Source organism: Homalodisca vitripennis, chromosome 4, assembly GCF_021130785.1.
Source record: "Homalodisca vitripennis isolate AUS2020 chromosome 4, UT_GWSS_2.1, whole genome shotgun sequence".
Lineage (NCBI taxonomy): Eukaryota > Metazoa > Arthropoda > Insecta > Hemiptera > Cicadellidae > Homalodisca > Homalodisca vitripennis.
Genome location: NC_060210.1, coordinates 185413463 through 185432364, shown reverse-complemented (window position 1 = coordinate 185432364; position 18902 = coordinate 185413463). Strand labels below are relative to the sequence as shown.

At 33.8% G+C, this 18902-nt stretch overlaps 1 protein-coding gene across 1 annotated transcript; it reads left to right on the top strand.

Moving 5' to 3' along the window:
* The first annotated feature begins 7908 nt into the window (after nucleotides 1-7908).
* LOC124361328 (chitinase-like protein Idgf4) lies at nucleotides 7909-12903 on the top strand. The gene is made up of 4 exons (XM_046815377.1): nucleotides 7909-7939; nucleotides 8214-8366; nucleotides 10612-10730; nucleotides 12641-12903. The coding sequence occupies exons 1-4, from the start codon at nucleotides 7909-7911 to the stop codon at nucleotides 12659-12661; spliced, it is 324 nt and encodes a 107-aa protein (XP_046671333.1). The 3' UTR covers nucleotides 12662-12903.
* Nucleotides 12904-18902: the final 5999 nt, after the last annotated feature.

The following is an 18902-nucleotide window of genomic DNA, read 5'->3' as shown; positions in this document are numbered from 1 at the left end:
ATAGGTACTTATCTTCACAGTTTTGCTTATGAGGTAGAAATAAATAAACGTTAACTATGTTGTTCACGGTAATTTACGTTTGCAATTATGCATTCACACTATTAAGATTACAGTAAATGAATAAGTTAAACTACGTTGGGAGCATTACACTTATTTCCGTGTCAACTTAACTTTCCTATGATTGTCTGTCTGTCTATTAATAAGAGAGCTGTGACAGTTTGAAAATGTTTGACCAAAAACAGTGCAGACGACATTAATTTGTAGATCTTGTTATTACACCCAACACTGTCCATTTAATCTATGATGTAATTTTGAAGTTAAATGTATATTTGGAAATACAGTATTCACCCAAGAACAACGTACCTTTTACTAGAGCTTTCGCAAGAATACAAATATGCGAAAAACACATAGGAAACACAAGGAAATAAACATTGACGACACAAAACATACAGTGTTAATAGTAATATTTACACAAAACATTTTACATTTCTTATGGACTCAAAAAAAATATCCCCTCAATGTGCATAAAAGTTGGAACAAACTGTATACAATTATTTTGAAAGGTTCAAACTTAAGTTTTATTTATAGTTAATACAAAGAATACGACTAGTAAAGAAATTGAATTCCGACGAAGAAAACTTGCACATTTTGTTTATGTTGATAATAATTTTATTCTTAGAGTAACACCGTTTGGCATTTTCTTATTGCCAGAAATTATTGCCAAGTATAAACTAATGACTTTTAAACAAAGCTTTCACAATAATTTATTGTTATTCTTACTCCATTTACTCAATTTTTAAACGATACGTTGTTGGATTTCTACTAAGTTAAGGATTTGTAAATTGCTTGTGTTTATTAGTTATTTATTTGATATAACACATTTTAAATCCCCATTATACTGAAATGGGTGCATTGGCGTATATATATATATATATATATATATATATATATATATATATATATATATATATATATACAGGGTGGAAAAAAAGTATGGAAACGCTTTCACTAATTTTGTATGGCTTCACTTATACAAATTAAATTTTGTACATCACCACTTGTATTAAGAACCTAGTTTTAGAGACCAGTAGGGACATTTTATCTTTTCAGGGAGACGGCCCATGAGGAGTCGGACGAAAATCTTAAATGTAAGCATAGGCCGAGTTTGGTATCATATCAAAGGTCTAGTAAAGAGAAACTCATTACCGCAAACCTCACTTAAAAAGGTTGACTCTATCCAGAGTAAGGGCCGTTTGAATTTCATAAGTAACGTTTGATTATTTATTATTTCTCCGCAATTTCACAGTCTCAAGTAAACTGTTCTGACTGAAAATGACACTTTATGGAGCACAATTATCCAAAAGAATTAAATTTAAAATTATCTATGTATTAAAAAAAATAACCATACCTTTTAAATGAGGTGCTCAAACTGCTCTCCGAACACTTGTTGGCAATGAGCTAGTCTATTATAAAAACCTACTGCAGTCATATTTTGAAGCATCTCGGGTGTAATTGTTCTTGCTTCTTCTAATAAACGATTTGTCAGCTCCTCAATGTTGGCTGGTTTAGTTTTATACACATTATCTTTTAAGAAGCCCCACAAAAAGAAATCTAGTGGATTAAGATCCGGTGACCTAGCCGGCGACTCAACGGTACCCCTGCGACCAATCCAACGGTTAGGAAACACTTCATCTAACAGATTGCGCACCCGCAAATAGTAATGGGGCGGTGCTCCATCTTGCTGAAACCATACTGCATTAAAATTTGCCCCAAGAAGAGCACGCACTGCTGGCAAAATGTTATTTGTCAACATATTGAAATAAATTTCGCCTGTTAGATTTCCATCTATCACAAACGGTCCTACAATGTTATTGTTTATTATTCCAGGCCACATATTCACTTTCTGTGGCCTTTGTGTGTGGCCTTCTATCGTCCTTTGTGGATTATGGTCGGCCCAGTAACGGCAATTATGCCTATTAACTTGTCCATTAACAAAGAATGTAGCTTCATCTGAAAACAATATCGAACTTAAAAAAATTTTTAATTTCGTCACACTTTCTTATCATTATTTCGCAAAATTCAGTCCTTCGATCAAAATCATCATCTGCAAGTTCTTGGGTTAGGGTTATTTTAAAAGGGTGATACTTGTTTTTGTGTAAAACATTCAACACTGAGATATGGCTCATATCAAGATCTTCTGCAGCCACTCTGGCCAAGGTGCTGGGATTTTCAACAAATGTTTGGAGTACATCCAAAGATTTTTGTTCATTTGTTGGCGATTTAGGCCTGCCACTTCTTTCGCGATCTTTGACTGTTCTAGTTTCTTAAAATCTTTTTACTGTCTTAAACACTGTTGACTTACTAACTGGGGGTCTATCAAGAAAAGTGTCACTAAACAAATGCACTGTTTCTTCATAGGGACGAACTAGATATCCATACCCACGCATCATAAGCAGCGTGATTCTCTCAAACTCACTAAGTGGCATTGCTTTTAAAACTAGTAGAATAAAATGTAAACACTTAAGTAAAAAAATTTATAACTATCGCAGTACCTTCTAGTGAAGACTTTCAACTTTATCTTACGTGGACGAAATTATAACGTAGACTAAAAACCAAGCTGATATTTATAATACAAAATGATTGTAAGTTATCTTCAGAGATTATCTCGGGATATCGTGTGGACAGACAGGCAGTGATGCATATTTTACAGTATCCCGAGTACAGACATGATCAACGCAGAGTCAATAATAGAGAATATTTCCTCAGTACTAAAATTTCATGATCATATCTGTATTTGTATTTTGGAAGGAAAACCATACTTTATACAGTTGGATGACGAAGAGGAAAGGTACAACTTAAGTAAAACATTGTGGTAAACAGGTATCGGAAAGTTACTACGATGTTCAGGCTGTATAAAATCACTGGAATTTATGTTAGAGATGTAGCCTTGAAAAGTGTTTTATAAATATGTATAATACATTATAAATAAACCTTTTAACACTTTTTTTAACACTTCAGGTAGAGTACCTTAAGATGAAATCACAGATTTCGAAATGTACATAGTAATAACAATAAAAGTTTACAAACAAGTGTTAAAAGGTTTTGTTCCGAGTAAGCGAAATAGACAGGAGGTCTCGGAAGCGCGCCCCTCCCCAAACTCGGAGCAAAGCATAAAAAAATCACATGCCACTAGTGGGTAGAGAGACAAAGAGAGACAAGACTTCGAGAACATGATTTATAATTAAAGAGGTGGCAAACATTTCCATGTAAAATACAATTACTTCAGCACCACGGTGCACCGTGTAACTTAAGAACTAAATAACAACAGATAAAATTCCAAAATAGACAATAACATAATAAATAGAAATAAATAACATAATAAATAAATAATATAATATAATATAGAAATTTGATATATAAATAACAATTTCAGGTACGGCGGTAGTAAATATAAAATTTTTAACAGGTAAATTTTTTATGAACTGAGGGGAAGAAAAAGGTAGAATTTCTAGGCCCACTATTTTTGAAAAGTAATTTTGTTTCAAGTTTGTAGCCGAAAATTAAAAAAATATATATTTAAAGCCAATTTTCGAAGGAGGCGGGGGCTTAGTTGCCTCCACGAATCCGAATTAAAGATGAAATCCTCCCCTTCAGGTCATGTAACTAACTAAATAAATACTGGCTAGGTACTGGCCCTCCTCCAGATCTAACATCTGGCAGCGCTCCCTGCACCCCAGTCCTCGCAAGTTCAGTATAAGAAGTAAAAAAACATTTTTGATCCAACCTTGTTCCAGAAGAAATGAATGGGAGCACTACACTCCGGTTGGATGCCGGTCCAATAGCGCTGGCAGGGCGCGGGCATTCAATTTTTCAGTTGTTCGGGCAGACTCGCCGCACCAGTCCCGCTGACGGCACTCACGGGGACCCTAATGAATCCCAACATAACCAGTAGATATTTAGAAAAATGTTATTGTAACCTGAGAAATAATAAAAACTTAATTATGTTTGCCACAAAGTATATATAAAATATTTAAATTTAACAATTAAAAAAAAATAACAATCTGTAACTAACAGTACCTTTTAAGTTTCAGAAGACTATTTCCCAAAAATACCTCAAGACACCAAGTATTATAAGGTACACTACTTGGTGACCATATTAAATATTACAAACAAAACAAATTTTCAAATATATAAACATTTACTTATAGGCTAAAACAGCCATACTAAAAGATTAAGCGTGATAACATTTACTTATAACTATAATTCGCTGGATTTCAATCATTCTATTATAATATTATAATAATTTACATTCTATTATTAAATATTAATTGTAAGGTAGGCCTAATAATAATTATATAATTTACAAACAATAACAGAACATTATTTCCCAGATAACAATAATTAAATTCTAATCAGTTCACGCTACTATAAAGGCAATAATTAAATAATAAAATTGAAATCATGAATGTTGCCACCCAATTTTGCACGCAACACAAAACACGAAGTAACAAAATTTGCAAAGTCTGTACCGTCTCGCTTACACTAAAAAAGACAAAGTGTGTACACGGAATAAATAATTTCCGTTCGCCGAACGGATCAGTTAGAAAGCACGGAGCAAAAATATAAAAACTTAACTGGCATAGTTAAAAAATTAACAAAATTTAGAACGTACGGTAGACAGGAAAGAACACTTTGCGACACGAACAACGTACACGAGGAACACTAGTTACAAAATAAAATATATATAAACTACTTATAACTAATCTACGATAATATATGTCTGGGTGGGAGAGAAAAACCGCCAACTAATTAAGTTAAGAGAGTGAAAAAGACAATTACCTGCCGAAAGTCGGTGAATTAGCCAGCCATGGAGAACGGGACGAGCAGTGAACAGACAGAAACACAGTAGCTTCTCCGAACGTGTCTGACCGCTCCGAACGGCGAACAGTAGCCGGTGCCGGTGCCGGTGCCGGTGCCGGTGCCGGTGAACAGCTGGTCGGTAAACTACCAAATTCCAAATAACCAAGAAACTATGGGTTACGGGAAGGAAGTAACGCAAGTTTAGTCTTCAGACTTGTCTGTTAGACAGTATTTACGAATGCCTAATCGATTACAAGGGTGCTTTGGAATACACAATATTCAATTTTGTTATGTAATCGATTTTCCCATCACTAGAGGATATATTTTGCAGTTGTTCCGTAAATAAATGTTATTAGTTAAATCAGCGGGAGGGCAATACCATATGGCAGTATTGATAAGGTATTATTCAAATGATTGTAAGACTCTACCTGAAGATGAAATCACAGATTTCGAAATGTACATAGTAACAAAAATAAAAGTTTACAAAAAAGTGTTAAAAGGTTTATTTATATTATATTATACACTGGGATTTATTTCATACCGTAAGGAATTTATGTAGTGGGATTTTGGTCCCAAACGCAGTATTAATCAATTTGTAATAGTGATTCTCTTGTCATTTGATAACAGGTGTCTATACAAATAGTTCAGTTCTTGGTCACCAGGTTGCAGGTAGAGTTAGTATTGAAATGATCCGCTAGGTACAGGGTTGTTGTTGTTTTATTTTCATGAAATTAAAGGTTATTTTGATTCAAATTAAAAATAAAGAACTATGATAAATACAATTATGTTTTTCTGTATTGGATGTAAGTTACTTATAAGGATATGTTGTGTATTGTACAACGTATATAGAAACACAAGAAAAGTATTGACCTTATTTCATTACCCTCCCGCTTGCAGATTTAACTTTAGTTTCATTAAGTATCAGTACTCGTATCCATTACTTGAATTAAATCTGTCTTTTCTTTGATCAGTTCTCTGTTGTTTTTTTGATGAGAGATAATCATCTCTCATCTATTATTTGGAGGCTGTACTCGGTTATGTCTTGCATGCTGAGTTGCAACTCGTCTTGGACACATATACTATTACATTTGTCACACTCGTGATGAGCTTACCAGCTAGCTACCTTCCAGTAGCAGGTACAAGTGCGACTGATTCTTTTTAATACGAGTATCTGGAATTTTATCCGCAATTTTGCGATTTGTCTTGTATTTATTATGAACCATTCAAATGTAAAATGAATAGAGATTCTTGCTTCTGCATGTATTATTTGTATATGTAAGTTGTATAAAGTTTGAAAAGTGATTCCTAAAAATGTTGTACTTGTAAAATTATTGAAATTGAAAAAAATATTACGGTCAGACTTGCTATTAGTAAATAGAAAAAAGAACAGATGAGTGGTTATAAGTACACCTTAAAAAAACTTTGCCTGCACAAACTATTATTAAACTAGCAATTATCCACAGTGTGGCACGCAATGTACTGTCGATTAACATTGACGTTATAAAAGTTTAAAAATCAAAATTAAAAAAAGTAAAAAAAAATAATTAAAGGAGAAATATTGAGATTGGGTGCCAAGATACATAATTTCTTGTGAACTGAATTCCAGTGATAGTTTACAGGCAATCGTAGTAATGTTCCGATAACTGTCTATCACAATGTTGTACTTAGGTTGTGCCTTTACGCATATAACATTTGTTTATAGGCTTTCTAAGAATGAACTTCTTTGTTAATAATATACTTTGAAAATAGCATTATAGCTACGTAACGTATTGCTCAGAATAGTTTAATAGTGTGAATTATGATTTATAAAATAAAATCGTATTTGTAAAGTTATTCAAATGAAAATAAAAAGTTTATTACACAACAATTATAGTAAGCATACAAAGATAGGCCTACACACACACACACACACACACACACACACACACACACACATATATGTTGTCTACAATTCACGTTTCACATTTTATATACATATACAAAAATATTTGCAGAAGTAAGTATCTTTATTCATTTTACATTTCAATGTTTCATAATAGATCCAACGAGTCAATTCGCGAAATCGAGAATAAATCCCAGTTATAAAAAGAATCAGTAGCACTTGTACCTGCTACTGAAAGGTAGCTGTTAAGATTACATATGTCCTGAGTATACATGTATGTGTCCATGACGAACTGTAACTCAGCATGCAAGACACTGAGTGCAGCTTCCAAATAATAGAAGAGAGAAGAATATCTCTCAAGTTTGGGGGACCATATTTTGAAATTGGTGGGATTCCCGGGTAATGGCGGCGCACTACCCATGCCACTGCCTGTTTTGCCAGACACTAGCGCTACTGACGAACTAACTCGCCGGGTTAGTTCGTTCGCGGACTGCGAGTGGAACTGTTGTGTTTACGTTGTCAAATTGGTTTTTGACATATTGGGAAGATGTGTTGTATGTACACGCAACGGTTTACGCAACGAGACCATTTACGTGTGCGAGACATGCACCGCCCGGCCGAACCTGCACCCGGATACGTGTTTCAAGACGTACCACACGTTGACGTTATCTTGAACACCGTGATGGCTAATTTTAGATCTTTTTATACCCATTAATGTTTTATTTTAATTGTATAATATACATACTATACATATAATATACTATAATATAATATTATACAAGATAGTATAATTTCGTTCAACATTTCATTAAATTTGGTGTATTTATATTGTTTTATAATTTAAATAAACGTATTAAAAAAATTATACTTTTTTCGTTTCCAAAAGACTTTTTATATGGTAACAAACTCAAATACAACATTAGCGTTGACTTTATTGAAAAAAAATTTTGACGTATATGTAGCGTTTGGGTATGGTGCGTCCCAAATTGCCGTAGCGCGGGAAGGGTTAATATATTATATATCTTCAGTGAGGAAAGCATAGGGGCAGTAATTATCAAACATACATTCATTCAACTATTAAAATATTACCTTCCTTGCAGGTTAAGCTTCAGACTTTTGATAAGAGACTGATAGCATAAGTTGATAAGATTCTAACTAAAACTAAAATGGATGCTCTGACTGTGGAGAAGCAAAGATGTCAGCCCACTTGAAAGATGTATTCAGTTGATATGCCTTCATAACCTCTAAGTAGAGCGCAAACCATGAGTGAAGATTTTGAGGCAAAGGGTGACCTCCGTATTCTCTTTTCAGAGTAGTATCCCTAAAATAAAAGGTGTTTCTTGGGTATAGGATTTTAAAAATGGGGCCTATGTTATTTTGATCTCTATTGATAAACTTAAGATTATAGTGACTCCTTCCGTTAAATGGATATAAAATAAAAAAATAATTTAAAAAACTTGTAATCTTGCAGCATCCAAGCTGAACTTGGGTATCCCGACGTTTGGACGCTCTTGGGAGTTGACTACTGAGAGCCCAATCTCAGGAGTGCCCCCACTGTTAGCTGACGGAGCCGGAGATGAAGGCACATACTCCAAGATCAAGGGCACCCTTGCCTACTACGAGACCACGAGCTCCTCCCGTTTGTGTTCAATGGGGTGATCGTGACAGGCGGAGAGAAAAAGTGGGGATGGAGGGGCCCCTCCTGCCAACTAGAGATAGCCCGCGTATTAGAATAGTGGAATAAGCAGTCCGCGCGTTCTCGCTCTGTACTCCTCTGAATTTAATAGAGCCTGGTGGTGTAATATGTATATGTATGTATATGTATAAATGTAATATATATATTACATTTTCAAAGCTGGATGCTGCAGGATGCAGCGCAATTAAATTTATTTCATTGAACCGTGATTTTACAACGTAATTAATGGCAGGCAATTACTATTGTCTACATACAAATAAACCAATACAACGGAGTATCGAAATACCAAAAAAGACGTAAGGAAGTCTAATGTAACAAAGTAACTTCGTTACATTCAGTGGCGTAGCTATAAAACATTCGAGGGTGGATTAAACATCCAGGAGGATTAAAAAGAGCCCTACTTAGCATAGTAGTTAAAGAATTTATCTTCAGGGTCTCCAAACACAAAATCAACAATTATGTTGAGTTTTTTAATTGCATCTTTCGTATTAAAATGTAAACCAATAAAATTGTTTCGTAACATTATATTTGGTTCATTGCATTTTCCAACTGCCTTAATCAAATAAATATAATTTGTAGGTTACATTACTATTAGTTAGAAATTATTCGATAATTTCCATGTACTATAGATCAGATCAGCATTATAATCGCGTACGCCAGACGACACAAAATGACACTTATCAGGCTTGGTCGAAGTTGCATGCACAATTTCAAGTCTATAGCTTATTTCTCATTCTCTATATATCCAACAAACAGACAGAGAAATATATTGCTATTGCTATAAGTTAAAACTTGATCGTAATAATTTGAGGTTATTAAAATATGAATACTTAACAAAGTGTTTCAAATACTAAAGTTCTCAAAAGAAAGTACGATAAGATATCAAAGGACATGCCACAGAAAGGAGATATGAGTCAACCAATACTGCAACCCTGCACCTGGCGTAGAAACGCTGACTTGACTTATCACTAGTTTATCATATATATATATATATATATATATATATATATATATATATATATATATATATATATTTAAACTAAATAATTTGAAGTGACTTCAATAAATTGTATAAATTTGTATAATTGTATCATAAATCTGTACAGTAATATAATATAATTAGGATAATTTTGTATTTATTAATTATGTCACGTGCTATGTTAGGTATTTAAGTCAGGTAGTTGTCATTGATTTTGTCATATTTCTATAATTATGTTTTTGGTTAAGTAATTATTAATTTATTTACTACAAATTAAGGACTCCACATTATAATATGTTGCTTTTGTCCTATTAATTTGAATATATTCCAATATCACAAAAAGATAACTGGATATGGTTATAATTTATATTTATGGCATTTTATGTATACTGAATTAGCTTTAGACTTTGAAAATTATATAATGTGTTTTTTATTCAAATTTGTTTTATTAAAGCTTAGTTTAAATGGGTAGATTTATCGTATTTGAATTTATTTGTTAATTTCATTTGCTTGAGTGTTGTTTTCTTTTGTTTTTCTAAGAAAGTTGGAGCCTCTACACAGGCAGTTCCTTGCCTTTTGAGGTCCTATTTTGTTTTCTTGAATTTTGTTTATTGATGTACCCTAGCTGTATTAAAATAAAAAAGACATGTTCATATTTCTTTAATAAAAAGTAACATTGTTTTATTTTTATTCTCATGTCAATTGTGTCTACAACTAAGGAGCAATGTTTGTGTTTGTGCTTAAGGTATAAATGATGTTTATATAATTTTACTATTGTACATATTTTCAAGAAAATAAATAATTTTTCTATTCTATTCTAGATTATGACATTTTATTCGTTGTGCACCATCTCACATTTTGTAAAGTATCTTTGGAGTTATAAAGAAAGTTCAATATTAATATAATTAATTCGATATAATTTCTATGTTTTGCAGATATGTTCGGATATAAAACGACTCATTAATTCGGATATAAAACGACTCATTAATTCGGATATAAAACGACTCATTAATTCGTAAGATAATAGAAATCAGAACCGTTCCGAACTGAGGTCGCTATCAGCCGCATGTACAGGGTTTGTCAGGAATGTTCGGGATTTATCGGTACTGCTCGGCTCTGCCCCCACTCTTTCTCTCCGCCTGTCACGATCACCCCATTGAACACAAACGGGAGGAGCTCGTCTACGAGACGAGGCCTGCACTCGTGTCGTGAGCCCCACCAACGCTCGAGCCCCCTCCACCCTCCTGCGCAGAGTTACCGATCCCACAAAGCGTCTTGGTACATACGCCTACCGCCTGCCCCAGAAGGACAAAGTAAGTTAGCTAAGGGAAACTATTTTATTTCTGGAAATAATCTTAAAACTTAATATTTTCCAAAGTTACAGGGTGTTTCAACTCTTGTTAAACCCCTTGGAAGTATATTTTATGCACCAAAATAAGATTTTCTCTTGCTTTAAACACACGTAAGTGCTTTTCCTAGGAAATGCTTTCAAGAGCCACAAAATACTAAAGTTAGCGTACAAAGGTTGTTTTTGCTATGACCAAACTAATTAGCCAATCAAGAAAGTAGCCAGGAAAAAAATTGGAAAGGGGTTCAGACAACTGATATTTTCCCGTAGTAGACATAGAGTAAGGCTCCATTTTGTTTCTTAAAAAGTTCTTGACCTGTTTTTCTTGTTGAGAACGATCTATCAACAGTACATGTCAGTAATACTGAATTACTCAAATAATAATCATCGCTTACTAAAAAGTCATTACAAAATTGAAAATTTGGGGGGATCTGGACCCTTTGGACCCCCTCACTGGGTACGTCCTTGTAGCCAATGACCTTCATGGCACACTCACTAAGTTTACTATCAACAATCATGATGCAGTCATACTCAATGAAATGAGAATGATTGTGGGGACAATGTGAAAACTAAACAATCCGGATCTTGAGCCATCTTTACCACCAATTTCATATAATAAATTCAAAAAAGTTCTATTTATTTGCTCATTAATAACTTAAGTGCCAACATCTCATGCTTCTTGACACTATCTAGAAGTTCCTCACAGTCTACATAAGACTGTAAAGGTACATGAGATATTTCTTCTGAGGGATTTTAATGAACAAACCTATGAATGATGAAGAAATACTTGAGAAATTTGAGTTAAAACATAAAATTCGGTACTAAGGTTTTGAGTTTGCAAGACTATAAGTAAAAAATTGAGAGATTTTGGAGGAGGATTGAGTTTTTAGATTAATAATGACTTTGACACAACCCAGCATGCCATTGTCAAGGCATGGGTCTGTTCTTCATGTCCACCATTATGTTGAGAGAGCAATAAACACACAAATTGTTTGATATCTTCAAGAACTGTGTGTTGTAGCAATCAGAATGGTTATTGCATATCCGTATTTATAAAAAGAAAAAGTCTCATTTTAATCTGCAACATATGTCTCTGACAGATTTGACATAGGTTTAAAAATTTTACTTGCAGTTCAGTTGAATTGAAATACTACTGAATTTGATGGTAAGATAGAAGGTAGATTATATTAGTCCTCTCTGTAGTGAAAGTGATGGTTCACAACAATTTATTCTTATAATGAAGAACACATTTGGGGTTCTATAGTACATAGAATAAATTATCAGACTCTGAGTTGAACGTTAATTTGCTTCTATCTTAAAATATGTTTACGTTTAATATTTTTGTCGAACTTCTTGATCATCCTCCATTGGTTGTGAAGAGTCATTGATTACCCTAATATATTATTTATATTATACTTAACCAATGTGAGCTAAGAAAAAAATATTAAGCCGTCTCCAACAGGATCTACATTGTAACTGTAAACCAACACCATTTTATTAAGCATGGACTTTTTTAGCTTGAATTTGTGGCATTGTATTCTCCTAATAAAACCCTTTAATTCGATATACTACTCGACCTACGCTTTAATTTATGATTTTCTTCTGACTTCTTGTGAGCCGTACTCCTGATATGACAGAAAACTGTTAGTTACTTAAAAATACTTGATTTATACTGATAAGTTATTGAAAGTGATTTCATTTACCTGTTAATATTCAGAATTATTAAACTGGTGCAGTACTTAATATTTTGCTATGTAATATCGTCCTTATTCATCAATCTCTAATTTTGCCTTCATTCAGTGGCACATAACAGATTTTGTGTAAATGACGTTGTAACGAACAAGCAGTGTAAAAATTACAATGTTGTGTTGGCAGGATGAGGAGGAAGGATTCTGATTGTCGTACGAGGAGCCTGAGACAGCTGCGTAATACAAGGCAGCCTACGCTAAGGCCAAGGGGCTCGGTGGTGTTGTGTTGGTTGACCTGTCTCTGGACGACGCTCGCGGTGCCTGTGATGGAACCAAATTCCCCATCCTGCGCAGTGCCAAGATGAACTTGTAATTTCTACAATTTTTATAACTTCTTAACTATTTATTGTGTACATTTTTGAATAAAGTTTTGTTTGATTTTTCATCTGATTTTACATTCCATTATTATAGGATAAGAAAACCGTGTATTTATTTTGTTGAGTAAATTAGTTTTACTGTGATAACCAAGTGGTTTTTCCTGTGAACTGTGGATCCAGAGGGTTAAGTATGTGTTTATATAATTACTTTGTAACTTATTGTATTAAATATTTGACGTTAACTGAGTAAATTTAGTACTTTTCTAGTTTTATAATCATAATTTCAACAGAAACTCAGAACCATTTTAAAAAATGACGGAGAAGCAGCCTAAATAATACTATAACTCCCACAGTCTATAATTTTTGCTCAAGTAGAAACAAATTACAACCAGAGGGAGTTAGTGAAATATATTTTATATAGTTTTTTAACTCTCAAATTATAACATAGTAGCATATACCTATAAAGGTTATAAAGAGGTATACTATAGTTAGATTTCCAATTAATTCATTGTTTGTTAAACTATTCTTGAAATAAGTTATCATTAAATGAGTAGCCTAATTAATTTCACTGCCACTGTTTTTAAAATGAGAATAATCAATAAGTTATGAATTATCACCGTAAGAATGCTGCTACACCATAGGTTCTTAGCCAAATAGAACACTGAATGACATGTTTTTGGGTATTTTGATCCCAAGCACCCCAAAAGCTCTCTTTGAAGAGTATAGTTTTCAAATTAAAAAATATTGCTTTCATTTTATAATTAATAATTGTAAAATAAAATAAAAACATGTTTGATTTGAATGTTGAGTTCTTCTCCAACTCCCTCACGTTCCTATTAGTGCAGTATCTGAAACTGATTCAACTTATCTGCGCTAAGACGAAGGTGAACTGGAGCTGAACACAACATTCACACTAAACTAAAGATGGGTAAAATACCATCTAACAGTTGTTTTGGAACGGTTGCGCTCAGACGAAGGTGAACTGGAGCTGAACACAACATTCACACTAAACTAAAGATGGGTAAAATACCATCTAACAGTTGTTTTGGAACGGTTGCGCTCAGACGAAGGTGAACAGGAGCTGAACACAACATTCACACTAAACTAAAGATGGGTAAAATACCATCTAACAGTTGTTTTGGAACGGTTGCGCTCAGACGAAGGTGAACTGGAGCTGAACACAACATTCACACTAAACTAAAGATGGGTAAAATACCATCTAACAGTTTTGGAACGGTTGCGCTTAGACGAAGATATTGGCTCACAACCGTTGTCTGATACTGCTAGTTGCAGTTGCAAGCTCGATGTATATATACAACAGTCGTCGTTGCGCACTTTGCACAACTGTTGAAACTAAAACTAATCTGAAGACCATTGTCAATGATCGTTATCTATAGTAAAAAGAAATTGTTATTATTATTAAAGACCGATTCACTATGTTACCCAACAAGCCAAAAGATTGAACTGGGAGTTTTATTAGTTAGTATTATTTATTCTACGAGTGTGTTACCTAAAACATCCCAAATGATTATATCAACTCAGAACTCATTATAAATCATTTGAGTTTTTGTCTACATATATTCTTTTTTTTACATTGAGTATCTTTATATTTAACGTGAAATACCTGAAAAACAATGAGCTATTATTTAAAGCATCTCAGCCTTAAACAAAACAAACTTTTATGATAATAAGTGAAAATATAAAAAAAACCTATTGATTTGCTAATTTGTCGTACTTTGTTTATTTAGAATTTCCTTTGTTTTAATGGTAACTCATTTACTCACTACTGTAATCGCGTTTTAAAACCGTTGAGTACTACACAGTATGCTCAGTTCCACTTCAACTTTTGTGGAGAAGTTTCAAAACAAAAAAACTATTCGAGACAACGAAAGAATATTCCTGCAACTGAACAACGTTGAGTGACTATGTAAGTTTACCGCTGCAGAGAATTGCTTCTTTCCCACAGTTGTAAGCCGTTGCTTTGTGGAACAGCTGTGGCACAAAGGTTCTTTGCAACTGTTGTCTGGCTGTAACTGAACTATAGGAACTGTTGCGGAGGATTCCTGGTTTTAACGACGCCTACTCTGAATCATCTCTTCCCAACATAGCTACATTAGGTTTAATTTATCATTGATTGTATAGCAAAATAATAGGCTAAACCATAAAAAGTACTTGTATACAAATTTTTCACTTATCTTAAAACATTTCCTATCTTATTTTATATATGTTTTTGATTCCTTTCCTATATGATAAATAAAAGTAATAATGTTTCCACATAATGACCACACAAAGTGTTTCTTATTCAATACTAAATTGAACATACTAATATGCAGTTTAAAATAGACTGAAATAAACCAGATTTCTTTCAATACCTTGCAAAATAATGGTATTGAATTTTATTTGTAAAGTTAATTTTGTTTGATTTTTATGAGCTTAACTTGTACACTTTAATATGATCTTCTGAAAGCATAATCTTTGTTGATTTTAAAGCTGGGAGGAACTAAGAGAGATCTTGAACACCTGCGTTTTAATTGTTCGGTACGGGATTGTGATATGAGGGCACTACAGCTGGCAACCTGTCAAGGTCCATGAGGAAGGATTTAGGATACCAATCTCCTCGGAAGGAGCGGAAGCCAGCTCTGAACCAGCCTCTCCAGTGAAAGCAGGCAGGAGGTGGCACACCTTTATATCTGGGCAAGAACCTTTGATACTTAGGGAGTCCCACCAACTCCAACAGTCATCTCCCGCAGTAGGCTAGATCTATCGAACTACCTTTGCACCCCAGAATCTCAACATTCGCGGTTAGAGATGTGCCGCTACTGAACATCCATAAGGCTGCCCAAATTTAAGTGACACATTGGATTTTGTTGTGCCCAGTGTGGGTTCAACTGGAAAGAATAAACCAGCCAGAAGTGGTACCTCCTGACACTGACATGATTGTTTGGAAATACATTACAAAATGAGTTACAAAATTTTGTACTGAAGAAAAATGTATCCAAACTGCTAGCAAATAAGTTCAAAGTAAAGCAAAATCCTGTGAATAGTAAATAATTGTGTCTGGTAGGTTAATTTAACCCCTAGAGAACTTTAAACTAGTACTAAACACTTAAATCTAGAAAGAATCAAAAGCATGTTAAGTGGAACTACAAAAATCGTCTTCTTAAAGAAGTACAAAGGTGTATGCAGTCATTTTTGCGGTGTACTTGTTTTGATGTAACAGCAAAATTAAGCATATTTCATTACTTGTACAATCATCAAAGAATCTAATTTCTCGTAGGTTCTAAGTTTTACTACGATATCAGGTTTCTCAACTGTTTAAAGCATTAGTAAATGTTTAAACTCAACAATAATGCATTCCTAATCTGTCTGAAGCTCGTCTAATGAAATCTCTGCACATTTTAAAGAGTGGAATTGACTTAGATCTATATCAACAATACAGAAAAGACCAAAAAAGGAAAAATTTTAACTTTTAAAATTCGCTTGTTTGTATATATTTAGTTATCAAAGGCCTCAATTATTTCCTAGCAGTTTTCATTACACTGTTTTGATTTAAAGATTTAAATTACCTACTCACTTCTTTAGCTACCATGCTATTAATTTTGATGGTGCTAAGAAAGAAAAATACTTTTCACTTTCCTTCATGAGTAATACACTAAATGAAAACTTTGTACACCAGGGATAACTTTCCATTGATTCGTTCCTTTGATCTTCATTTAGGAGGTACTAAATTCATGCTATGATAATTCATGATATGCCTGAAATACATTTTATAAGAACAAACACTAACTTTTCTCTATTTTGCTTGCTCAGAATCAATTTGAAATTGGTGACATTTGTTGAACCTACATTATTTTGTTAGTTGTTTGAATGGTCTGGATAAAGTTGACGTATAAATATCCAAGTTTCTGATTCGTGTTTGAAGAAAAACATTTCTTTATATTAAGAACACATAACAAACAACATAAACAACAAGATAAACAAAAAAATTGAGGGAGGGATTGAAGTGAGAGAGAATACAATTATAGGAAGAGAAAATGTAGTCCTTAATCACAATATTTTGTCATTTAACAACTCTCATTGGGTGTTAAGTATTATTGCGTTAAATAACTTGTTTTTTTATTGCCTAATATGAAAAGGCTACTTTTATTGAACAATAATTATGTATATATTTTTTGGGCAATTTATACTCTATATTTGCCTTTATTTTACTAAACTGTATATACTGCATTAATTCTATATCTCTTTCTGCGGCCTAGTGCCTACAATACCATTCCTTACTGGATTAAAATATTTACGTACAGTGACAGACCAATGAACAATTGTTTCACGAATCAGCTGTTTACTGTACACTCACCAACCAATCACAACGGTTGACTTATCAATTGCCCACCTTGCAAGCGACTGCACGCTTGCTAGGTGTACGCTCAGTCCCGCCTGGGGCACTTATATAGCACTCTAGCCACTGCTGACCATACTTACTCAACACGTGACTTTATGCCCCATGTGTTACTCTCTCACTTACATATTAGTTTATCTCTATTTGTTGTACATTTACATTAACATTAAAGTCAGTGCTCTGGATTGGCAATCTCTACCAGAACGTCTCTGTTCCCGGACACCCGCGTCTACCGTGCTCTACAGGACTGGCCACAGTGTTATGAACTATTCGTTTGCGGTCGTATTGTGCGTGAGTGAATCCGTGAAGGACATCTTCCGTCTTCACGCCTGCCTACAAGACAGCAGCCTATTCTTGATCACAACCTGGCCCTCAACAACAGCAGACTACGGTTACCCCTCATGAAAACAAAGGTCACTGTTTATTTTCTGCACTTTATTTGAATATGCACTGTTCATAAACTCATTATGTGTAACCTGGTGAACTCTTGTTAAAATCAGTGTGCTCCAGCGTCTTTACTGCCTAGTGTGAAGTGGTCCTTCTTAATCTAGCCTCTAAAATCTTATTTCACGGTTCTCATAACCAAAATTCATTCTTTTCATTGGGTGGTAAGTTTATTTTACCCAATTAAGTTTACATGACTTGTTGATAACTTTATTTTCTGCAACAATATGAATTAAAATCAAGTAATGTTGCTCGAGTGAGTCAACACATTAAAAACAGAAAACATCAGAATACGTAAAAATTACCACATCAAATCACAGATTCAAAATTAAATATGCAATAGATTTCGACAGAAGTACTTACTAAAATCTGTGAACAGAAATCACAGATGCAATAATAATGCAGTTTGTCAGTTCTCAGGTCAGATATGGTTTATGGTTCAAGGACATAGCCAGCGAGGGAGTCCCAGGAGTCCATCCGGACCGCCCCCCCAAATTTTCAATTACTTTTTTGGTAAACGAGTAATTTTTTTAGTAAATCATTATTATTTAAATGATTCAGTATTAGTGTCATGTACTGCTGAAAGATCGCTGTCAACAAAGAAACGGCTAAGAACCTTTTAAGGAACAAAATGGGGCCTTAGTCTGCCCACTGCAAGAAAATATCAGTTGTCTGGTTCCCCATTTTTTTCCTTGCTACATTCTTGTCTATTAGATTAAATTCTAGATAGATATTTAATAACACTGCAGTCACATTTAGTTTTTAATTGAGCAAAAACGCCTTAACACATAAATATGCGAATATAAACCTTAAGCACTCAAGGTAAAATAAACAATGACAGCAATAGTTACACAAAAATTGTTTACTATTGCTTACCGAGCACTCTTGTGATTCTTTCACAATATATGTACAGTATTAATATTTAACTAACAAGATTAATATGATTATAATTGTCTTGTATTTAAGTTAATTTTATAACAATAAAACAGCAATACTGCTATGAGCCTTTAGTTATTGGCTAAGCTTTAGAGAAGACTGTCACTTAAGAGGTTGGAAAAATTTCATGTCTGCCTATCTGCCTGCATGATATTTCGAAAGCAAAATGAACTATAGACCTAAATTTGTGCATGAAACTTCATTAATGCATGAGGAACACAGCTTGAACATGGTGTATGTCACTCCATGTGATTTGCTGAGCTTTAGTGAATATTTTTACATTTGCCTTAAGGGTA